The following is a 21,892-nucleotide window of genomic DNA, read 5'->3' on the forward strand; positions in this document are numbered from 1 at the left end:
AAACTGGCAGAATTCCTCCCAAACAGCAATGCCTCCCAGAGAGGCAGGTGTTTGCACAGAATACAATTGCAGCGAGTAGGTCCATGCTGCTAATACATATTAAATTTGCTTTTCTGATAATTCTAAAGGGAAGAGCCCTCTTTGACTTATTCTGTGCCTATTATGCACAGAAATACTGCAGAAATTCTCCAATTTGATCTGCCATCTGTAAGCCCAGGAATCATTAATTCCATGATCAGCAAGCTGTTGCTAAACCTTGCCAAACCTATGGTTTCAGTCTTCTTACCTGAAAAAGCCAAAGCTGAGGCACAGCAAGGCAATGGCCTAGTGGTATTATTGCTAACTATTAATTAGGAACTCAGCTAATGTTCTGGGGACCTGGATTCAAATCCCATCATGGCAGATGATTGAGTTTGATAAAGAATATGGAAATGAAACTGCCACTCTGACCTACATGTAACTCCAGACCACATCAGGGAGAATGTGAGGATGCAGATGCTGGACATCAGAGTCAAAACATTTGGAGCAGGATGCTGGCTGTACTTTTCCAGCACCACACATTTTGTCTCCGGGGCCATATCAATGTGGTTGACTCTTAACTACCCTCTGGGCAATTAGGGATAGACAATAAATATTAGTCTTGCCAGACACACCAACATCCTGTGAGTAAATTTTTTAAAATCTACTTGGTGGTCAACCAGTAACGACGCTGTCATATTAGTACCAACAGTTGGCCCAGTCCATTTTTTGGACTAAGAAACAATCCAAAAACAACAATCAAAAAACAAATATAATGTTAAATTCAAGTCAGGGCATTATAGTACAATACAAACTACAGTGCTCTGGATAGGCTGTACCTTGAACACAGTATGCAAGCTTCATCTGACCAAAACAAAGGAAGCCTTCAAATGCTGCAGGCAGTGGAGCAAACCCTAATGGGGAGGTCTGAGTTACAAGGGAAGACGAGAGACCACTTGATCTTACAGGACAGAAAGAAGTCCCTGAGCAATGATTTATAGGAGTACGTGCTGAACTGAGAAACTTAACCAAAATAATTAAAATCTAGGTGTAAGATACAATGTAAAGAAATGAACCTAGTAAAAGTTCTTGACACAGAGTTATCAGCAATTGGAACAGACCTTTAGGCAGAGGAGAAAGCTTTGGATTTTTTCTCAAAAAAGGTGCAACCATGGATACTGTTTTGATGAAAAAGCTAGAGATCGTTCAATGACTATGCTCATCCTATTTTATGTGCTCTTTTGAATTAATGTGAAGTAATTTGCAGGAGACAATCCCAAACTTTCAAATTGTGAAATTCAAACAGTAGAAACCAGTGGAGCAAAACATTAAAGTTTAAATAGAGACCATGTTTGAACATTGATTATGTACAGCAGCTTGGATGCCCCATATTAATGGAATATTGGAGATCAGGTTTCGAGCAATTTTGCTGTCTTGAAGCAACAATTGAATGGTAATGGTGTAGGTTACTGCAAAGGGTTAAAGCTATCTCAGGACCATTGCCTTTAAAAGAACATATTTATTCCTTAGTTGAACCAAGTAAGCAACAGGATGAATTTGACATTACTACTGAAATGTGCTAATAGCTTTCTTTGAACTATCTACCCTACAATAATGCGCTCAATCGCTCTGAATACTAATCTGAAGGAATGTCGAGACTTGACACTGAGACATCAAGTTGCAATTACTTTGCATATAAATATTTTCACAGATGGAAAATTACAGACAATAATTTGTAATTATCATTCACTTGTATTTGGTTGCCACTAATTTTGTTTTGGAAGTGTGTATATGGAATTCAGCAATTTTGACAGCCACATTCCATAAATTATGCAATACCTGATGACAAGTGAATGGCATTATATGGGTTTATTTCACAAATCCATTCTGCTGGTATAATTAAAATCTGAGTACACACCAATTCTGATTTTCAATGTCTGCTCAAATATCTTATGTTACTGAGTAGGACTCCCCTACAGTCGCACAGAATCGTATCTCTTTGAAAAGAACTGAATAATTGTATAATCAGACAAAAGGATATTGCAGTTTACTTGCTACAAACATGGCATCTCCTGTGGGTGGGATCATGTAGGGGACTGAGCATTGTGGAATATGGCAAAATTTGTGGCAGAATCAGATGAGAAGTCTGGCAAAGCCTTTCTTGATGAGGTGAGCAACTAACTACACCCTTTATGCTTTTTGCCAAGCAGTGTGGCAAGTTTCCAATTAAGGGGAATTTTAGCTTGTTAAATGCCTTATTAATGCCAAACTGCAGCTGCATTTAATTTGCAATTGCTTCTTTGACTAATGCAACATCTGAGAAATTAATATGCTTGGGCTTCAAATGCTGGTGAAAAGTGATTTGCACCATGCCATTGGTCCTTGCAAATGGAATCTTGACATCCCAGTGATGCAGAAACCAGCAGCAATGACTTCAAATAGAGTTCAACGTTGCCCAAGGTGAACCATTAATTGTGCAACTTCCAAGCAACTTTCCTACTAAGTTGTGTGACCACGCTACCATGTACAGGGTCAGTGCATGCAGATTACTGTGCTGAAACACTCATTTCTAGAGACATACTCACTTCTGGTTTTGGAAGTCGCTGCCATTCACAGACCTTGGAGGTGAATGTATTTTCCAAAAGTGTTGTGGGAGGTGCAGGCCCAACATTTATCATATAAGTTTAATGATTGTCTATATTGAGTACAATGAAAAGTTGAATAGACAACATGGGTATGGGTAAGAAGAGGGTCAGAGCACACCAGGTGGTCCCTTTTGATGTAATGTGGTCACTGAGCCATCTTTCACCAAGTTGAGGCTGAAGCTGAACGAATAATTGGGATGCAGCATGTCTCACCAGATGATGAAGTGTGTTTAGCCTTTATTTGCAGGGTATGTCATAAATGGCTCTTGTGTTCTCAACCTAGGCCATTTCCACTGAGTGGTCCTGGGCTGTGTTGCGAGTAGATTTTGGTCACTGTGGCTATGCTCCTAAGAAAGTGAAGCAGGATGACAAGGACTAGGACCAACAGCAAATCCAGAAAGAACAGGATACCCCTGCAGCACCCAACTCAGTGAGAGGTTGTAGAAACAGGACCCCATTAGGATGCATCTTTTCTAGGCCTCAACATCTTTCTAGGTCTCAACATGTGGAGGGGTGAGGCTTGGTATGTTCTGGATTCACTGATAGTGAGACCTGAGGGCTGCAGAAGGCATCTTCTCCTGGTGGCTGTGAAAGTGACAGTCAAATTGAATTTCTGTGTGACCTGTGTGAGATCTCTCAGTCATGCAGCCACAAATGCTTCACAACATTGACTGATGCCAATTCATTTGGTTCACGTTTTCCCCCCTGTGATGAGATTGGCGCTGCAGCCTTGACAGTACAATATGGGAACACAGCTGCTTTCCCATGTGTGTCTGTGACTACACACACATGGCACTTAGAGGGTCATGTCACAATATTTTGGAATTCATCAACAAGAATGGCTTCCACTCGGTTAACGTTCAGGTTATCTCTGATTATTGTTACCACCTCTACGGGTACTTACCCACTACTTTGGTAGGTGGCCATCATTCTTACGTCCTGGAGCACTCTCATGAACTTGGTATGTTTGAATTCCAGGTACATTACAAGGTTGGTTACTGGGGGACAATGATAACTACTGTGACTTTGGCTTATGGCACCTTTACCTAAACTCCTGACTGATGTGGAGCACAGATTCAACACTTCAATCATGGCCATAGTGGAACTGTTGATAGGATTGTTCAAGATGGGATTCCGCTGCTTAGACTGGTCTTGGGAGGAATGGGGTGGAACCCTACAGTATAGTCCCAATAGAGTGTGCCACATCACCCAGATGTGCTGTGTTCTGCACAATTGGAGCAGACAATTACATGATGTGATAGATGCTGAGGAACTGGAAGAATGGATCCAGTTCTTACAAGAAGAATGGTTAGGACAGTAGAGAGAAGAAAGCTGTCATTGTCCATGACATAGCTGGGCATGTCAAGTGCTACAAGTCCCACAGAGCCTTTGATTTCAGTTTGAAGAGATAGGAGCTAAATGCAGAAAACCATCATTGACTTTAAATTAGACATTGGTCATCATCCAACATTTGGTTGTCATTGTTGGGATGAACCACAGTCTCTATTGGTTTGTTTGTGTTCACTCTTGCTTACTCTGGAGAAGTACCACCAGCGGTACCTTCACAAGATTCTCCAAATCAGGTGGCATCCTCTCCCAAGCTAAGTGCCCAGAACTGTAGTGTTAATAATTCAAAAACAGCTTGGCTGAGCAGCAGAAATCATTGTATGACTAACGTGAGGTTCTCAAAGCAACTGCTCTAGTTGTAACATGGTTGTGACATGAGAATCTCAGGATGGAAATAGAATTCCTCTCTTCTTTAGAGATCTCCTCTCTTCTTTAGAAATATCCTCAGAGCATCCCTGAAGAGGTCAAAACATCTGCTGTCTCTTGTGAGTCCTTGACTTATCATTGACCAACATGGAAAAGTTTTTGGAAGGCACAATGTGCACCAATAGACTTTATTGGGAACACAGACCCAAAGTTGAGGTCTCAGAGAGAGCACAGCACACAAACTTTCCAAATAAACTCATTTATATGATCCTCCAAACAACATCTGCCTTCTTCAATAAGAGGTTTGAGTATTGGTGTGGTTAATTTTGGAATTTATTTCAAGAGGACTAGGATTTAAAAGCTTTATAAAGCTCTGGTCAGACCACACTTAGAGAATTGTGAGCAATTTTGGGCCCCATACCTCAAGAAGGATGTACTGGTCCTGGACTGGGTCCAGACAAGGTTCACAAGAATAATCCCAGGAATGAAAGACTTAACATATGAGGAATATTCAAGAACTCTGGATCAATACTCAGTGCAGTTTAGAGGAAGAGGGAGGGACCTAATTGATACTTTCAGAATAGTGAACAGTCTAGACAGAGTGGAAGTTTGGAAGATGTTTCCATTAACAGGAGAGACTAGGACCCGAGGGCACAGCCTTAGAGTAAAGGGAAGACCCTTTAGAATGGAGAACGTAAGCCAGAGATTGGTAAATCTACAGAATTCACTGCCACAGAAGGGTTTGGAGGCCAGATCATTGAGTATATTTAATATAGAGATAGATAGCTTCTTGATTGTCAAGAGAATCAAGGGTTATCAGAGAAGGCAGGAAATGGGGATAAGAAACTTATCAGCCATGATTGAATGGCTGAGCAGACTTGATGGGCCGAGTGGCCTAATTTCTGCTCCTATGTCTTATAGTCTTATGGTCTATGGAATGATGTAGAAGTGCCAGTGTTGGAGTGGGGTGGACAAAGTTAAAACTCACACAACCGGTTATATTCCAACAGATTTATTTGGAAGTACAAGCTTTCAGAGCACTGCTCCTTCGTCAGGTAGCTTGTGGAGCAGGATCATAGGACATAAAATTTATAGGAAAAGATTAAAGTGTCATACAAATGATGCAATGTACTGAACAAAGCTCGATTGCTGTGAAGTCTTTAATCGGTTAGAATGGGTTGCAGGTTTCAATTCATTAATACTTACATCCTAGGACTTCTTTCAAGTCACATTCCTGGATAACTTCAGGTTCTATAAAAAGGTGACATCTCAGCTCAGACAATGCATTAAATTTGTGAGGTTGGAGTCTTGTCTGTATCTGGAAATGTGTTGCTGGAAAAGCGCAGCAGGTCAGGCAGCATCCAGGGAACAGGAGAATCGACGTTTCGGGCATAAGCCCTTCTTCAGGAATGAGGAAAGTTTGTCCAGCAGGCTAAGATAAAAGGTAGGGAGGAGGGACTTGGGGGAGGGGTGTCGGAAATGTGATAGGTGGAAAGAGGTCAAGGTGAGGGTGATAGGTCAGACTGGGGTGGGGGCGGAGAGATCGGGAAGAAGATTGCAGGTTAGGAAGGCGGTGCTGAATTCGATGGATTTGACTGAGACAGGGTGGGGGGAGGGGAAATGAGGAAACTGGTGAAATCCGAGTTCATCCCTTGTGGTTGGAGGGTTCCTAGGCGGAAGATGAGGCGTTCTTCCTCCAACCGTCGTTTTGTTGTGGTCTGACGATGGAGGAGTCCAAAGACCTGCATATCCTTCGTGGAGTGGAAGGGGGAATTGAAATGTTGAGCTACAGGGTGGTTGGGTTGGTTGGTCCGGGTGTCCCAGAGGTGTTCTCTGAAACGCTCCGCAAGTAGCCGGCCTGTCTCCCCAATATAGAGGAGGCCACATCGGGTGCAGAGGATGCAATAGATGATGTGTGTGGAGGTGCAGGTGAATCTGTGGCGGATATGGAAGTTTCCTTTGGGGCCTTGGAGGGAGGTGAGGGGGGAGGTGTGGGCGCAAGTCTTGCACCTCCTGCGGTTGCAGGGGAAGGTGCCGGGAGTGGAGATTGGGTTGGTGGGGGGTGTGGATCTGACGAGGGAGTCACGGAGGGAGTGGTCTTTACGGAATGCTGATAGGGGAGGGGAGGGAAATATATCCTTGGTGGTGGGGTCCGTTTGGATGTAGCGGAAATGACGGCGGATGATGCGCTGTACATGGAGATTGGTGGGGTGGTAGGTGAGGACCAGTGGGGTTCTGTCCTGGTGGCGGTTGGAGGGGCGGGGCTCAAGGGCGGAGGAGCGGGGTGGAAGAGATGCGGTGGAGGGCATCGTCGACCACGTCGGGGGGGAAATTGCGGTCCTTGAAGAAGGAGGCCATCTGGGTTGTGCGTTTTTGGAACTGCTCCTCCTGGGAGCAGATGCGGCGGAGTCGAAGGAATTGGGAGAATGGGATGGCGTTTTTACAGGGGGCAGGATGGGAGGAGGTGTAGTCCAGGTAGCTGTGGGAGTCGGTCGGTTTGTAGTATTCCAACCTTGAGGTCAAGGTGTGATTTTCAACTTGGTCGATGCATTGAAATGCTTGTTGAGGAGTCAACGTCAATTTGCTCGCCAACCACAGAGGGCGCTCAGTTTGGCGCTGAGCTCCGGAAGGAATGCGTTGCCTCTTGATCCTGAAGGAGGCGGTGGTCGCGCTGCGCACAGATGGAGATGGCGGTTTAGTTTTGCTGCTTTTAGGGATCAACAGACGGTAGCTTGTCTGCATTCACCATGTCAAAAACGCAATTATTGGAAAGGTAGGAAGAGCGATTTTTTTCTTTAGCGCCCACGTGAGATGTGCTTAAACCAGAATGATGTCCATGGCCTGGTGCGAGAGAGAGAGAAGGAGAAAGAGGGAGAGAAACAGAGGGAGTGGAGGAGAGAGTGTGGAATCGGGAGAGATGAGGAAGAGGAGTGGGGACAAGGATGGGACACCGAAGGGGAATGGGGACAAGGATGGGAGACCGAAGGGGAATGGGGACAAGGATGGGAGACCGAAGGGGAGTGGGGACAAGGATGGGAGACCGAAGGGGAGTGGGGACAAGGATGGGACACCGAAGGGGAATGGGGAGGGGCTGAGAAGAAGAAACAGGGAAGAAGGATGGTGGGAGGAGAAGAAGAAAGGGCAGTGTGGGTTGGGGGGATGGAGGAGGAGGGTATGGGTGAGTGGGAGAGGAGGGGAAGGAGAACAGGAGGTGGAGAGTTGCGGGAGGGAGCAGGAATCGGGAGGTGCCGTGGATGGAAGGGGTTGCAGCTGGAAGGCGGAGATGGAATAGGATGCAGGTGGTGGGAAGGGATAAAGAAGGTGATGGTGTTTCTTGAGCAATTGAGCAAAATCTGTGTCTGGCCTGGTAAATGGGAGAGATGGTGGTGGGGAGTAGATACAAGGTAGCAGCAAGGTTTCATTTGGGGTCTTTTGGAAACTAAAGAATGTTTTAGATGAAGGTGCAATATATTTGCTTTGGATTTTTTAAAATGTTAAACTTTAGAATTTGATCTTCATTTTCCTGTTTAAAGGTGGGTAACATCAATTGTTTATTTTTAGTCATTTTTAGAATGAAATTATTGAACAATAACATAAGTTTGAATTGTGTAGCAGTATGAAGCTTTGTAGCTATCTTTAATATCTTAGCATTGTTTTCTGAAGCTATGGATCATCTTATTTCAGACAAATAAGTGGAGACTTCCCATCTCCTATAGTCCGGAGCTCCGAGACTAGTAGAACTTCTCTGAGGCGAAATGCTACAAAAAAACATATTGACAGTATCCTTTTCGCTTAATACCATTCTGACCAAAGGGTCTTCAATGGAAGCATTTAACCTATATTTTCTGTGTGAAATGTTGTATTCCTTTTATTTTCTTAATTCTCTTGGACATTTTCTCAGTTGTCTTTGTGACTCAGGAATATTGTCATTTTTAAGAAATGAAGTATGGAAACTATTATTATCATCTGGATTGTAAGGACGAGAGCATATGGCCTGGGACATTTATTCGGGAAGGACTTGAAGATAATTATCAATATTTCAAAAAGAATCAACCCACCAAGAATAAGCCTTCAGAACATGGAGCTTGGCAATATCTCGTTCAAAGGATTTTTTGAAAAGTTGGCAGAGGAATGATCAAGGGCAGGAAAGATCCTCTCTTACATGCTGTGAATTGAAAGACATAAATAGGGCATTGACTTTTCTTTTCCAGTATTCTCGACATTTATTTCTGAACTTTTGCAAAGGTTATTAAAATGCACAATTTTCATCTGTCCGATTTTACTTGTGGCAAAGTATGCTTGATTATAATCTGTAGTTTATATCGGGGTTTTCATAAATCTATTTGTCCACTGGTGTACTCTTCATAGCAATATCTCTACCAATTATAGTCCACTTCCCAATCAATTCGCATTCTCCTCAATATAGTATGAAAGTTGTTTTTCCTTTGTTTTTTTTCTCTACCCCAAATTAACCTGCTGAGTTCAAGGTAAAAACTTTGACTAAATTTGTGCAGGTAATACTCAAATTCTGTATGGAGAGATTAAAGAAGAAAAAAAAAAGACAGTTTCTTGGATACACTCAGCAACAATGAAAATTCATAACTAAATTTGAAGACATTCTTGGCTCTGTGGCAGAAAGGTTCCGGCTCATGGAGGTAAAATCCTCTGGTCGTGTAACCACGCGAAAGATTCAAAATGAAGCTGTTTTTGAGGAAACTGAAGAAACAAGTATTGGCTTGCTTAAGTGTGATAGTGGACGTGCATTGATCCATGTGCTGAGGGAGGATATTCCTGGAAATACATCCAGGGATGTTATTTTTGTGGAACTGAGAAATAAGAAAGGGATGATCATCTTATTGAGATTGTATTATAAGCCTCCTAATAGTCAGAGGGAAATTGAGAAACAAATTTGTAAGGAGATCTCAACTATCTGTAAGAATAATAGGATGATTACGGTAGAAGATTAGATTACATTACAGTGTGGAAACCTGAGGGACAGGATGTAAATGTATTTGGAAAGGCAAGGACAGATTAGGGATAGTCAACATGGTTTTGTGCGTGGGAAATCATGTCTCTCAAACTTGATTGAGTTTTTTGAGGAAGTAACAAAGATGAGGGTAGAGTGGTAGGTGTGATCTATATGGACCTCAGTAAGGTGTTCGACAAAGTTCCCCATGAGAGACTGATTGACAAGGTTAGATCTCACGGAATACAGGGAGAACTAGCCATTTGGATACAGAACTGGCTCAAAGGTAGAAGACAGAGGGTGGTGGTGGAGGGTTGTTTTTCAGACTGGAGGCCTGTGACCAGTGGAGTGGAGTGCCACAAGGATTGGTGCTGGGCCCTCTACCTTTTGTCATTTACATAAATGATTTGGATGCGAGCATAAATGGTACAGTTAGTAAGTTTGCAGATGACATCAAAATTGGAGGCGTAGTGGACAGCGAAGATGGTTACCTCTGATTACAACAGGATCTTGACCAGATGGACCAATGGGCTGAGAAGTGGCAGATGGAGTTTAATTCAGATAAATGCATGGTGCTGCACTTTGGGAATGCAAATCTTAGCAGGACGTATACACTTAATGGTAAGGTCCTATGGAGTGTTGCTGAACAAAGAGACCTTGGAGTGCAGGTTCATAGGTCCTTGAAAGTGGAGTCGCAGGTAGATAGGATAGTGAAGAAGGCGTCTGGTTTGCTTTCCTTTATTGGTCAGAGTATTGAGTACAGGAGTTGGGAGGTCATGTTACAGCTGAAAATGTGTTGCTGGAAAACGCAGCAGGTCATGCAGCATCCAGGGAACAGGAGAATCGACGTTTCGGGCATAAGCAACACATTTTCAGCTCTGATCTCCAGCATCTGCAGACCTCACTTTCAGGTTGTGGCTATTTTCACTGGAGTGTCGGAGGCTGAGGGGTGACCCTATAGAGGTTAACAAAATTATGAGGGGCATGGATCAGGTAAATAGGCAAAGTCTTTTCCATGGGGTCGTGGAGTCCAGAACTAAAGGGCATAGGTTTAGGGTGAGAGGGGAAAGATATAAAAGCGACCTAAGGGGCAACGTTTTCGCACAGAAGGTGGTACGTATTTGGAATGAGCTGCCAGAGGAAGTGTTGGAGGCTGGTACAATTGCAACATTTAAAAGGCATTTGGATGGGTATATAAATAGGAAGAGTTTGGCAGGATATGGGCCGGGTGCTGGCAGGTGAGACTAGATTGGGTTGGGATATCTGGTTGGCCTGGGCAGGTTGGACCGAAGAGTCTGTTTCCATGCTGTACGTACCTATGACTGTAAAACAGGAGATTTAAATGTTGAACATGTGATCTGAAGGAAGTTGAATGAAAGATGAACAAAATAATTTTGTATCGAAGGAAAAAGTGGGAAAGTGGATAGAGCTTTGAGGAGCTTCAAAGGGAAAGGCTAGCGGATGAATAAAGCTATTAACATTGCACAAACAGAGCATTCTTTTGTTAATGGGATAAGAAACTGCATAAAAAGACCTGTATTTCTATGAACACCGTTTTGGAGAGTGACTTTTAAGAGAGAATGTTGGACATGGAGAGTTTGTTGAAATGACATTACACCTACTCCTCATCTGTATGATTGAATGATACATGATTTATAAAGTTGAAGAGGACGTGTTCAAATGTGGACAAGGTTGGCAGTGTAACGAGCATGCTGTTTTCATAGTTAAGGAAAAAAGGAGCAAGTCAAGGGAACCAAAAAAAAGTTAACATTTGTCAGAAAAATAATGGACTTTTTACTTATAGACACAATTTGTTTGCAATCTAGAAAGAGAAGAATTACAGCATTTTCGAAAATTAATTGAATCCTTTGAAGGAGTAGCATCAGGTAATTTAGTGAATATATTAGATTTGCAACAGACCTTGGGTAAGATACTATATGATATTTTCTGACCTTTGTCATGAGAATTTGAAATTGATGTCGTTGGCAAAATAGATAGCAAGCTGGCTGTAAGTCAGGAAACACTGAGTAGGATTCATATCGGATTCAAAATATTAACACTAATTTTCTCTCCTCAGATGTTGCCAGATCTGCTGAGTTTCTCCATTTTCTGTTTGTTTCAGATTTCAGCATCTATAGTATTTTGCTTTTACTTGAGGGCTTGTTTCTATGCTGTAGACTCAAGGAATCCTTTGAGGTAATGAATAATTACATCATGGTCAACGACTTTTGGAAGAATCAACGCAAGGGTAATAGAGCAGTTTTGAAGAGTGACAGTTCAAATATCATCTGTATTTTAATTTGGGGATTCTGGTACTAATGTAGAACAAGTACGAATAAAGATTTGCTGGAAAGAAGTGATGACTATTTGTGAACTTTCAGATCCAACTTTGCTTAACTCATTCTCTAGAAATATTGTTGCACAATAAAGACAGTTCCAGCTTCCATCTTGTAACAGCTACTCGAGCTACAGCTCTTATATTCCAAGACTTCTGTAAGTATTAATTAGGATAACTGACTTTTGAGCCAGTAAAACTGCTTATTGCCACTCTGTAACATCACTTATCTCTAACCTTGTCTCAGCACATCTGCTGAAACCTTGATATGCCTCTTGACCTGGCTGTGCTCGGCTTCCCACAATATAGAGTCTGTAAATCTGAGCTCATCCAAAGCTTGCTAACTGTTGTACCTTTCTCTAAGCTCTCTTCATACATTAGCCCTGTACTCACTAAACCACATTTGATAACAGTTCAAAAAATCTTAAATTTCAAAGATTTTCTTTTCTTTTCAAATTCCTTTATTCCTCACCCCCTCCCGATCTTTGCAACCTCCTTCGATTCTGATCTCTTGTGCAACCCTGATTTTATTTGCTCCATCATGATATTACTTAAGTTTGGATATTCTGAGCTGATATTCATGCTAGTTATTGAAGTTAACTTCTGGTTTGTATTACAGATACACCACAGACTCGAATCTGTCCTCTAAAGCAGTCGGACGGGTCATCAATTTTAGGATCAATTAAACCAGCTCTACTTGTACCAGATACACATTTGGTAAGAATAAAACATTAATTCCAAGATTTATTCGCGTTTCTCTTCTTTGAAATAAATCAAGAATGTAAATGGTTGTAGTAAGAAAGATTAGGAAATGCATATGGCATTGAAAGAGAGAGAAGAAAAAGACAAAAAAAAACCTTTTTAAATTGTCAACTTGAATTTTCTTGAGATAGAATGAGCCTTGACACATGAAGCATCAGTTTTAGGACCAGAGCAATCACTAATATGTCATTAAAAGCTGACTCAGAATTCATGAGTCCTAACATCATCAGTAATTCCAAAAAGGAACAAATCTCATCCTCTTTCCTCCCTAAAAATCCAGAATTAGTGGGCAAATTAAGGTCTTGGCAGTCATTTGAATGTTAAGCTTATTGGTAAGAACTGTAACTATGTAGCCTGTAAAGAATCATGGTGTCTATGGCTGTAATGCATGAATTTCTATGTTTAACTGCACTTGTGCAGGTTGCAGAAGCTGCTGTCAGATTTAACCTGGAAAAATGACAAACACTAATAACCACCTTATTATTGTAGATAACTTTGAGCCAGTGTTTTTGGATATATTTGGTGGCTGGTACATGTTTGTCATGTTGGTACATCATAAACATGTTTGCGATCACTCATGAAACCTAAGTCACTGGTTAATAGCCCAGGCATAAGTAAGTCTCAAACTGATAGAAATCAGTCCTATTTTAGCTTATCCTCTGAATGTTGACATGCTTCCGGTAATTTGTGGCAATATCAGTTATCCTACTTCCTTTTTGTTTTAAACAAAGTGATATCAAAAGTTGTTGAATTGGAAATGTTGGAAAGTAAGGCAAAGAAAATAAATACAAAATCACCATAAAACATCAATAAAGTGACCTATTGTAGGAAGAGTGGAGTGAAGAAAGAAGGCATCTTAAATTTGGTTTCACTATACTGAAAAGTTCACTGTTTACTTCCTTTTTGCGGTCTGTTAAATGAAACTGGAATAATAATTAGTCTTTATTAGAAGTTAAAGTTCTGAATTATCATTAATGGCCAAAAAGGATAATTTTAAAATTTTCTGCTTTTTGACTCTAAACATTTTATATAGCAATATATAGCAGAAGATGCCGAGGACACTTCTTCATCTCTCTTCACTCAGCAGAGGACTAGCATGAAAGCCGCAGCTGATTCACCAAGAAGCTTTTCAGAAGACTTGACTGTTAGTGCAATTATGTTAAGGGAGGATGATCCAGGATTAACTGGTAAGAAATAGGCTTGATCATAAACTTGTAGGTAATCATTGATGCATTATGTGGGGCTGGGTGGTCCAGGAAATATAAATCTTCAGTCTATTTGCAGAGGCCTTGAGTGGAATCACATTCACAGTGTCAGTTCACCATTGGTGAAGTATATAATCAATATTTCTTACCTTGAACATTACATCTCAACTTACTGAAGTGAAGATAAGTGTATCAAAATCACCCTGTGCTCACTGTGCCTCAGTGTGAAATGCTTGCGAGGCACTTTCATCATAGCTGTGCATTTTATCAAGTACAAAAATTTCAGTGACTTAGTTGACATGTTTTGATTCTTGGCAGGTACTGAGAATGTTTCTGCTAAAATTCAATTAGGATTATACATTGTTATTGTTTAACCAAGTTACCCTGCATATGTGGTGCTGTTTCATGATCAGTGGAAAATTACAGCCTAAGCAGTCATGCTATCCTTGTAATGAGGTTTGGTATATTTGCAGCAAAAGCCTCAAAATCCTCTTTATTACAAAGGATTTGGGCTCTGCCTCATTCATATTTCAATTAGATGTTTATCTGGAAAAAATGCTGATCTGTTAATGGTTATAAGAACTATTAGAGTTGGTCTGCTGCAGAGAGCTCTCAAGGAGTTGCCCCGTGTCGGCCATCTTGAATCGATCAATGACAACAGTTCAATATTAAAAAATATGGAGAGTGGAATGTCACAATGCTGACTTGATATTAATTAAATTGAAAATAGTCTTTAGTGGGTTCCATTGATGAACCTAAGTCTTCACAATTTTTAAACCTGAGAAATCTAACAGTGAAAAAGTCTAAATTAATCCTCCAGAGATGAGTTCAGCTTGTACTATGGTATCTGCAGAATTTAAATTGTAGATTGTTTTAAAAAAAATCTGGAATAAACTGCTAGTCTTAATAATAATGACCAAGGAACTGCCATATTTTAAATAAAAACTCATCTTGGTTATTAATGACCTCTTTAGGGCCTGTATGTGACTCCAGACCAGCAATGTCATTACCACGTTACTGCTTTCTGAATTGGCTAGCCAATGTTGCTTCAAACCACTCCAGTTAGGTAAATTCAGAATAAAATTGACAGACTACCTGGCACAGATCTTGGTGCCAGATATGACAAGGCCATTCCTTGCTCAACCAACCCTCAAAATTCCTCTTCAACATTTAGGAATTTGTGGCAAAATTGGGAAAGGTGGCAGTACGTTGCTGTATGTAGGCCATGGCCATTGCAGTCCCCAATATTGACTCCACCAAAACTCATCAAAAGCGAACATGGAAACCTCCTGTTGATTGCCATCTACCACCTTCCCTCAAATGTAGAATCAGTGCTTCTCCATGCTGATCACCACTTGAGATTTGAGTTCAAGGTTGATTTATTGTTGTCATGTGTACCGAGATACAGTGAAGGATTTTTGCTTGCTCTACAGGCAAATGGTACCATACAAAATGTATTAGGGTAGCAGAACAGTGTGCAGAATACAGTGTTACAACCATAGGGAAGGTGCAGATAGATAGATCAGAATTAAAATTTGAGACATCCATTCAAAGGTCTGATAACAGCGGAGAAGAAGGTGTTCTTGAATCTGTTCAGACATGTATTCAAACTTCTATGTCTTCTGCCTGACAGAAAAAGGTGGAAGGGGGTGTAACCAGGGTCTTTGATTATATTAATTGGTTTCCTGAGACAGCATAAAGTATCAATGGAGTCAGTGGATGGAAGACAGGTTTGCGTGATGGACTGGATTGTATTCATGATTCTACTCAGTCTTGGGAAGAGCAGAGGGTAGCAAGTGGATACAGTGTACCTTGTGTGGGACTTTAGTGTACATCAGTGAGATCGGTTCAGTTATATCACTGCTGACTTGAGAGCTTTTCGAGTCCTGTAGGACACATCTATTAGATTGACTGGGCCAGGTGGTGAGGAAAACCTGACTTAACCTCATCATCTCCTTATCGAAGGGCTGCATTCGTCCATGATTGTACTGGATGAATGCCATTGCACAGCCCTTTTCAAGATGAGGTCCTCCCTTCACACTGTAGTGTGATGGTATCATGCTGAATGGGATATATTCAAAAATCTCCAAGGAACTCAAAACTGAGTTATTGATGTGCAATCTTTTATCAGCAGCAGAATTGTATTCCACTCTATTCTGTAACCTAATTTCTCAGGATATCCTCACTATCATTCCCATCAAGCAAGGGGAGCACATGTGATTTAATTTGGAGAGTAGCAGGCAACGAACAATGAGATATAAATTTGGTTCTGTTACAACACAGGATTATATACATACTAAACAGCAGAAGCAACATGCTATGAAAAAGCTAAGTGAAGCCACAAAAAGCTGATCATGGTAGTGAACAAATAATTAACTAACTGTCCTCAGTAATGGTGGAACTCAGCATTTGGGTGCGTGAGACAAGGCAGAATTGTTTGTGAACATCCTCAGTGAGAAATTAAGAATGAATGAGCCTCTCGGTCTCCTCGTGAAGTCACTGGCATCATAGATGTTAGTTTTCAGTTCTTTCAATGAGATATCAAGAAACAATTTGTGTGCATTAAATGTACTAGACTCTGCTAATATTCTGGCTGATGTATATAAGACTGTACTGTATTCAAACCTGCCAAACCATGCTTGAAATGGGCCCAGTACATTCTGTCCATTAAAAGCAGTTGCACACTATTAGCAGGACCAATCGGACCAATCCGACCAATCCAATAATCAGCTTATGAATCAACACTTGATCATTAGGAAAGTGTAGATAGTGTCGTTGACAGTATTATGAGCACTTTTTCACCAATAATCTCCAGTTTTACCAAGAATCCTAACAAAATTAAAATTATGGGAATCTGGGAGCTTTTAGAATTAGCTTTTCTCATCACTTACTGCATCTACATGCCAACCTTCAGCGACTGTTCCATCATAACTCCCAGGTCTCGTTGCACCTCACGTTTTCCTAAACTGCCACCATTCAAATAATAATCTGCCTTGCTGTTTTTATGACAAAAGTGGATACCTTCACATTTATCCACATTTGCCAGCCTGTCCAAGTCACCCTGCAGCCTCTTAGCATCCTCCTCACAGCACATGGTGCCACCCAGCTTAGTGTCATTTGAAAGTAATGAAAAGCTGTTCAGTTTTTATAAAACAAGGCACATGTTGAATGTTAGAAGCTCCAGTAGTATTTTGCAACTAAAATGAGACAGCAGAATTGAATATGCAAGTCTGAACACACTTGATGATAGCAAACATATAATTTGCACTTAAATTTGCATGTATATTGTATTATATTTCAGAGTACATTAACTCCATTCCACGTTTTGTACTTTTCTTTTTGACAGCGTCATCTGTTCTGTTTTCAAAGTTTTTGGAAGCGTTCTTGGCACATTCATCTACTGCTATCTTTGATTTGATCGAATCTTATGAAGCCAATTGCATGGACCAGGTAAGATTTTTAAAACCCGGCTTCTGCAACTAGTTTTTGGTAGAGTAGAAGCTTCTGTTTTATAAATTATATCAAATAATCTAGTTTTGTTTTTGTGTCTGAGAATATTGTGTATCTCCATAAGGCGTATGACCTGTAATGCTGTTTATTGTCAAGTTAGTTAATTTATGAAGAGCCTGAATTATACTTGTTTCTAATTTTTCAAAGAATTTAACTGATAAGCAGATTAAATATAATTAGTGGAACAAAGTGTGCACGTGCTCTAGAGCTTGTCATTTGTGTGTATTTAAAATTTAATATCTCCTTTTGAGACATCTTGCAGTTTTAAAAAGTGGAAAGCGAGTGCGTTATGTGATGGAGCCTTAAAAAAAAATCTCATCATTGAATTTTTTTCCCCGGAAGTGTGTGGCAGTTCTTAGCTCTTCAGCAAATAAATTAAGAGTAAAACTTCAAACCATATACATGCTACAACTACAAAATAGATTTATAGGGAATAAAAAAACAAGTAAAATGTATTTATTATTAAATTAATTTATTAATAGCAATTATTAATGAATTTGGGTACCTTTTAAACTGTTTCAGAAACCAGTTTGACAAAATATGTGAATTCATAACCGTTTAACTGAATCTTTCATCATTCTGTGGAGTGAAGTGAACAATCTAGGCTTACCTTTCAGATGAATTTCTCACTTTAATGAACATATAAGGCAGGATCATTGAAGGGTCTTCCCAGGAATAGCAGTGCTTTCATATTAGACCTCTATGCAGGTTGCTGATCAATATTTTATCAATTTGGGCAATGGTATTGGATTGGGCTTTCCTTCTTGTAATTATGGTCTTAATTATCCAGTACCCTTTTGAAGTAAAAAATAAACTGGCATTAATATTTCACAAAAGTGAAGTACTTAATAAAATATTCTCAACCTGTAGGGCTCAAAGTGAAATGAACTGGAAAATTAGAGGCAAATTGCCTTCCCATAAATGTGGGACATCTGTTTTCTAGAAATGATATGTCCACTAATTTTACATTCTGCTTTTGTGCAGCATCTAGTATCGCTACTGCTAACAAATCTAGATTTAAGAAAGTTACAATATTTGTCTTTGCTAATAATTCCAATTGAATTATATAAATCAAAAATATTAATATGCTATTGAAGCTTGTCTCGTGTTCCAAACTGTTGTGAAAATTGTACGCTCTTGTAACTTAAGACCAGTTGCCTCTTATACTTTTTATTTTACCAATATTGCTGTGTGGTATGAAATACCTGGGTGTAATTTTAAGAGAAATTGATTTCTTAGTTAAGAATATTGGCAAGTATACTGTGGTTATCATTTTGTTCTTTATGGTCTCCAGAAAGCAGTTGTAAATTGGTGATTGTTATTCAAGGAATACTTAGCTATAGATACTGGGTAAAGATAAATTGCAACATTGTGACTGATTTGGATGTTCCAACTAAGTATTTCTAAAAATGTGACATGTGCAAGGAGAAATCTAGCCTTGCGTAATTTTGTGTATATTTTACTTCGACTGAAGCAGTTGGGTAGAGATGAACAATGCACATTTAAACAGAAGAAATAAGCACTTCTAAATGTTCAATTGTTTCAGGTAAATATACTTCAGAAGATTGTAAACCGTGCAACCCCTGGGCAACAGAAATTTTCAAAAACAGCTAGTGTTCTCTGGTTCCTTCAGCAAGAAATGGTCACCTGGCGTTTAATTGGATCTCTTTACAGGTACAACATTCAATGTTAATACAAAACTGTTAGGAATGGAATAAAATGCAGTTGCATATTATAGCTGCATTATATTTCTTGGTGGCTACTCAAGCTCATGCTACCCTCTTGCACTTAGGATTTGTAGCCTTTTGCCTTGCTTGGTTGCACGCAATTCGCTCAAATGTTACAGATGTTATTAATTTGTATATTTCTATCTTGCTGCACAGGATGCTAATAACCAACTGAGTCTGTCAATGAAGATAAAACTGATAGTGCAGTCATTTATTTGCCAAAGCCTATCATTTAGGATTCTAATTTTTAAGATTGTTTTTAGAATTTTGGAATAAAAGCAGAAACATTTATTTTGCTGTTGTATATTGCACTTCGACTGAGTTAATTCATTTTACTTCACCTATCATGGATATCTTTATAATTTGTGCATGTATTTAGTGATGTATTGAATGATGGATTTCTGCCATGATATTGGATCTCTATTTAAATTGTGCAATGACAATCAAAAGCAAACTACTTCAAGATGATAAAGAAATGCAATGGTAGAAATTTCACATGACGAGATTCAGATGGTCTTTAGTTTGCTTCATAAAAAGTGAAGAGTAACAGCCTTGTTTGCTCTATTGTACGATTATAATCATGTGAACTGTAGGAAAGTGTGAGGTTAAGCACTTGGTAGGAAGAGTAGATTCATAAACTATTTTCTATTGGGTAAAAATTCAGAAATCTGAAGTGCAAAGGGACTTGGGAGGCCTAGTCCAGGATTCTTTGAAGTTAAACTTGCAGGTTCAGTTGGTAGTTCGGAAAGCAAATACAATGTTGGCATTTATTTCGAGAGGACTAGAATATAAAAGCAGGAATGTACTTTTGAGGCTTTACAAGACCCTGGTCAGATCATATTTAGAATATTGCAAGCAATTTTTGGGTCCTGTAGCTCAGGAAGGGTGTCCTGCCCCTGGAGCAGGTACGCAGGAATTCCTGAAGAAGGGCTCATGCCCGAAATGTCGATTCTCCTGTTCCTTGGATGCTGCCTGACCTGCTGCGCTTTTCCAGCAACACATTTTCAGCTCTGATCTCCAGCATCTGCAGCCCTCACTTTCTCCATAATAAGTTACACAGCCTGGATAGATTGGACATTGGGAAGATGTTTCCATTAGCAGGAGAGACTAGGACCTGAGAGCACAGCCTTCAAGGGAAGACCCTTTAGAACAGAGATAAGAAACTTGTTCAGCCAAAAAGTGGTGAATCTATGGAATTCATTGCCACAGAAAGCTGCAGAGGCAAGGTCATTGAATATATTTAAGACAGAGATAAATAAGTTCTTGATTGTTAAAAGTATTAAGGGTTATGGGGAGAAAGCCGGAGAATGGGGTTGAGAAACTTATTGTCCATGACTGAATGGTGGAGCAGACTGAATCACCTGAATGGCCTAATTTCTGCTCCTATGTTTTATGGTCTTATAATTACTTCTGATATTATAGATTTATGGATTTTTTCTGCGTATTTCCATGACATTTACACATTCCATGCATTTTATACGTAATGACAAGGTGTCTGGGTCGGTTCCACATGCTTCAGTTTTTATCTATCTTCGAGCTAGAAGGAGAACGTTTTACCTGGCCCCTCCATTTTAAAAAGTCAGATTGACCTTCCATTATAAGGCTGCCTTACTATCTGTGTGCGTTTAAAAAATCAAGTCACACAACACCCCAGGCTATAGTCCAATTGGTTTATTTTAAATCGCAAACTTTTGGAGCACTGCTCCTTCATCAGATGAAGTACAATACACTTGTACTTCTCCCCCTGACTCAAGAGCATCGCTCCAAAAAGCTTGTGATTTAAAATAAGCCTGTTGGATTATAACCTGGTGTTATGTGACTTCTGATTTTGTCCACCTCAGTCCAACACTGACATCGCTACATCAAGTTATAAATTGGCAGAAGCAGTTTGACCGATGAATGAAATGTTACCATATCCGAGCTATACTACATGCCTGCATTTAAATTGACAAACATTTTGGTGTTTAATTGTGAGCAACCATTATATTTTTTAAAAATTACTGTTATGTTCCTCTGACCCATTTCCCATTATCAGCTTCTACTGATTGGAAAATTGTCCTACAAATTTCACTGGAACAACATCGATGGAACCAAAAATCTGTTTTCATTGACCTACATAATTTATAAGCAGATATTTTCATGCAATAACAAAAGAAAACCTAAATTGTGTAGTGTTTTGCAGGATGTTACACAGTGCTTCGGAAGCAGCGAATATTTCTGCAGTGTAGTGATTATTATTATGGAGGAAAATGTAAAAGTAAATGATTGCTGCCATTTGCTGTGGAGGGTGTGAGTTAGCTCAGTTGGCTGAACGACTGGTTTGTGATCCAACAGTTTGGGTTTAATTCCCACTGGAGTTACCATGAATGACTTTCCTTCTCGTCATCTATCCCCACTTGAGATGTGGTGACCCTCTGGTTAAAACCACCATCTCTCTCTAATCAGAGAGCGGTCCTATAGTCTAGTAACACTATGGCTACTTTACCTTTTTACTTTTGAGTTGTCTTAGATTTTTAGTACTGATGTAGCTCATTTAGTCGACTCTGACTCGGTGATTGAGAGTTCTGGTCTACTCCAGGATTGAGGATAATAATCTAGGTTACCACAGTATAGCTGAGACATTTGACTGAGAAACTTGTCTTTCACTTTGGGTGCATGTAAAATATCCAATGACACTGTTTTGTAGAAGAGTCGGGGAGTATCCCTGCTGTCCTGACCAGTATTTCTCCTTAAATTAATGTTACAAAAAGCAGATATTTTTCATTGCTGTTTGTCATGTGCAAATTGACTGATTTGTTTCCTGCTTCAAGTCACTAAGTATACTTCAAAAATACTTAACTGGCTGTTAATGCCTCAGAGATATTAAGATTGTGTAAGGCACTGTATAAATGCAAATTGGCAGCTCTTATGGCACAATGATAGTGTCCCTACTTCTGAGCTGGAAACGCTGGGTTCAGGTCCCATCAGCTTCAGGTGTGTCATCACACATTTGAACAGGTTGATTTTTAAAA

General features: G+C 40.0%; 1 protein-coding gene across 1 annotated transcript in view; it reads left to right on the plus strand.

The window, feature by feature from the left end:
• Window positions 1–7,024: 7,024 nt before the first annotated feature.
• Window positions 7,025–21,892, plus strand: part of nup107 (nucleoporin 107) — a 52,684-nt gene continuing 37,816 nt past the window's right edge. Inside the window, exons 1-7 of the mRNA XM_087997177.1 lie at window positions 7,025–7,149; window positions 8,061–8,155; window positions 11,752–11,835; window positions 12,297–12,394; window positions 13,473–13,626; window positions 16,991–17,094; window positions 18,701–18,828. Coding sequence (XP_087853303.1) covers window positions 7,124–7,149; window positions 8,061–8,155; window positions 11,752–11,835; window positions 12,297–12,394; window positions 13,473–13,626; window positions 16,991–17,094; window positions 18,701–18,828 — 689 coding nt within the window. The 5' untranslated portion in view covers window positions 7,025–7,123. The remainder of the gene's footprint in view (window positions 7,150–8,060; window positions 8,156–11,751; window positions 11,836–12,296; window positions 12,395–13,472; window positions 13,627–16,990; window positions 17,095–18,700; window positions 18,829–21,892) is intronic.

Source organism: Chiloscyllium plagiosum, unplaced genomic scaffold (assembly GCF_037043375.1).
Source record: "Chiloscyllium plagiosum isolate Xiang-an unplaced genomic scaffold, Cpla_swu_hap1 HiC_scaffold_19, whole genome shotgun sequence".
NCBI classification, from domain to species: Eukaryota; Metazoa; Chordata; class Chondrichthyes; order Orectolobiformes; family Hemiscylliidae; genus Chiloscyllium; species Chiloscyllium plagiosum.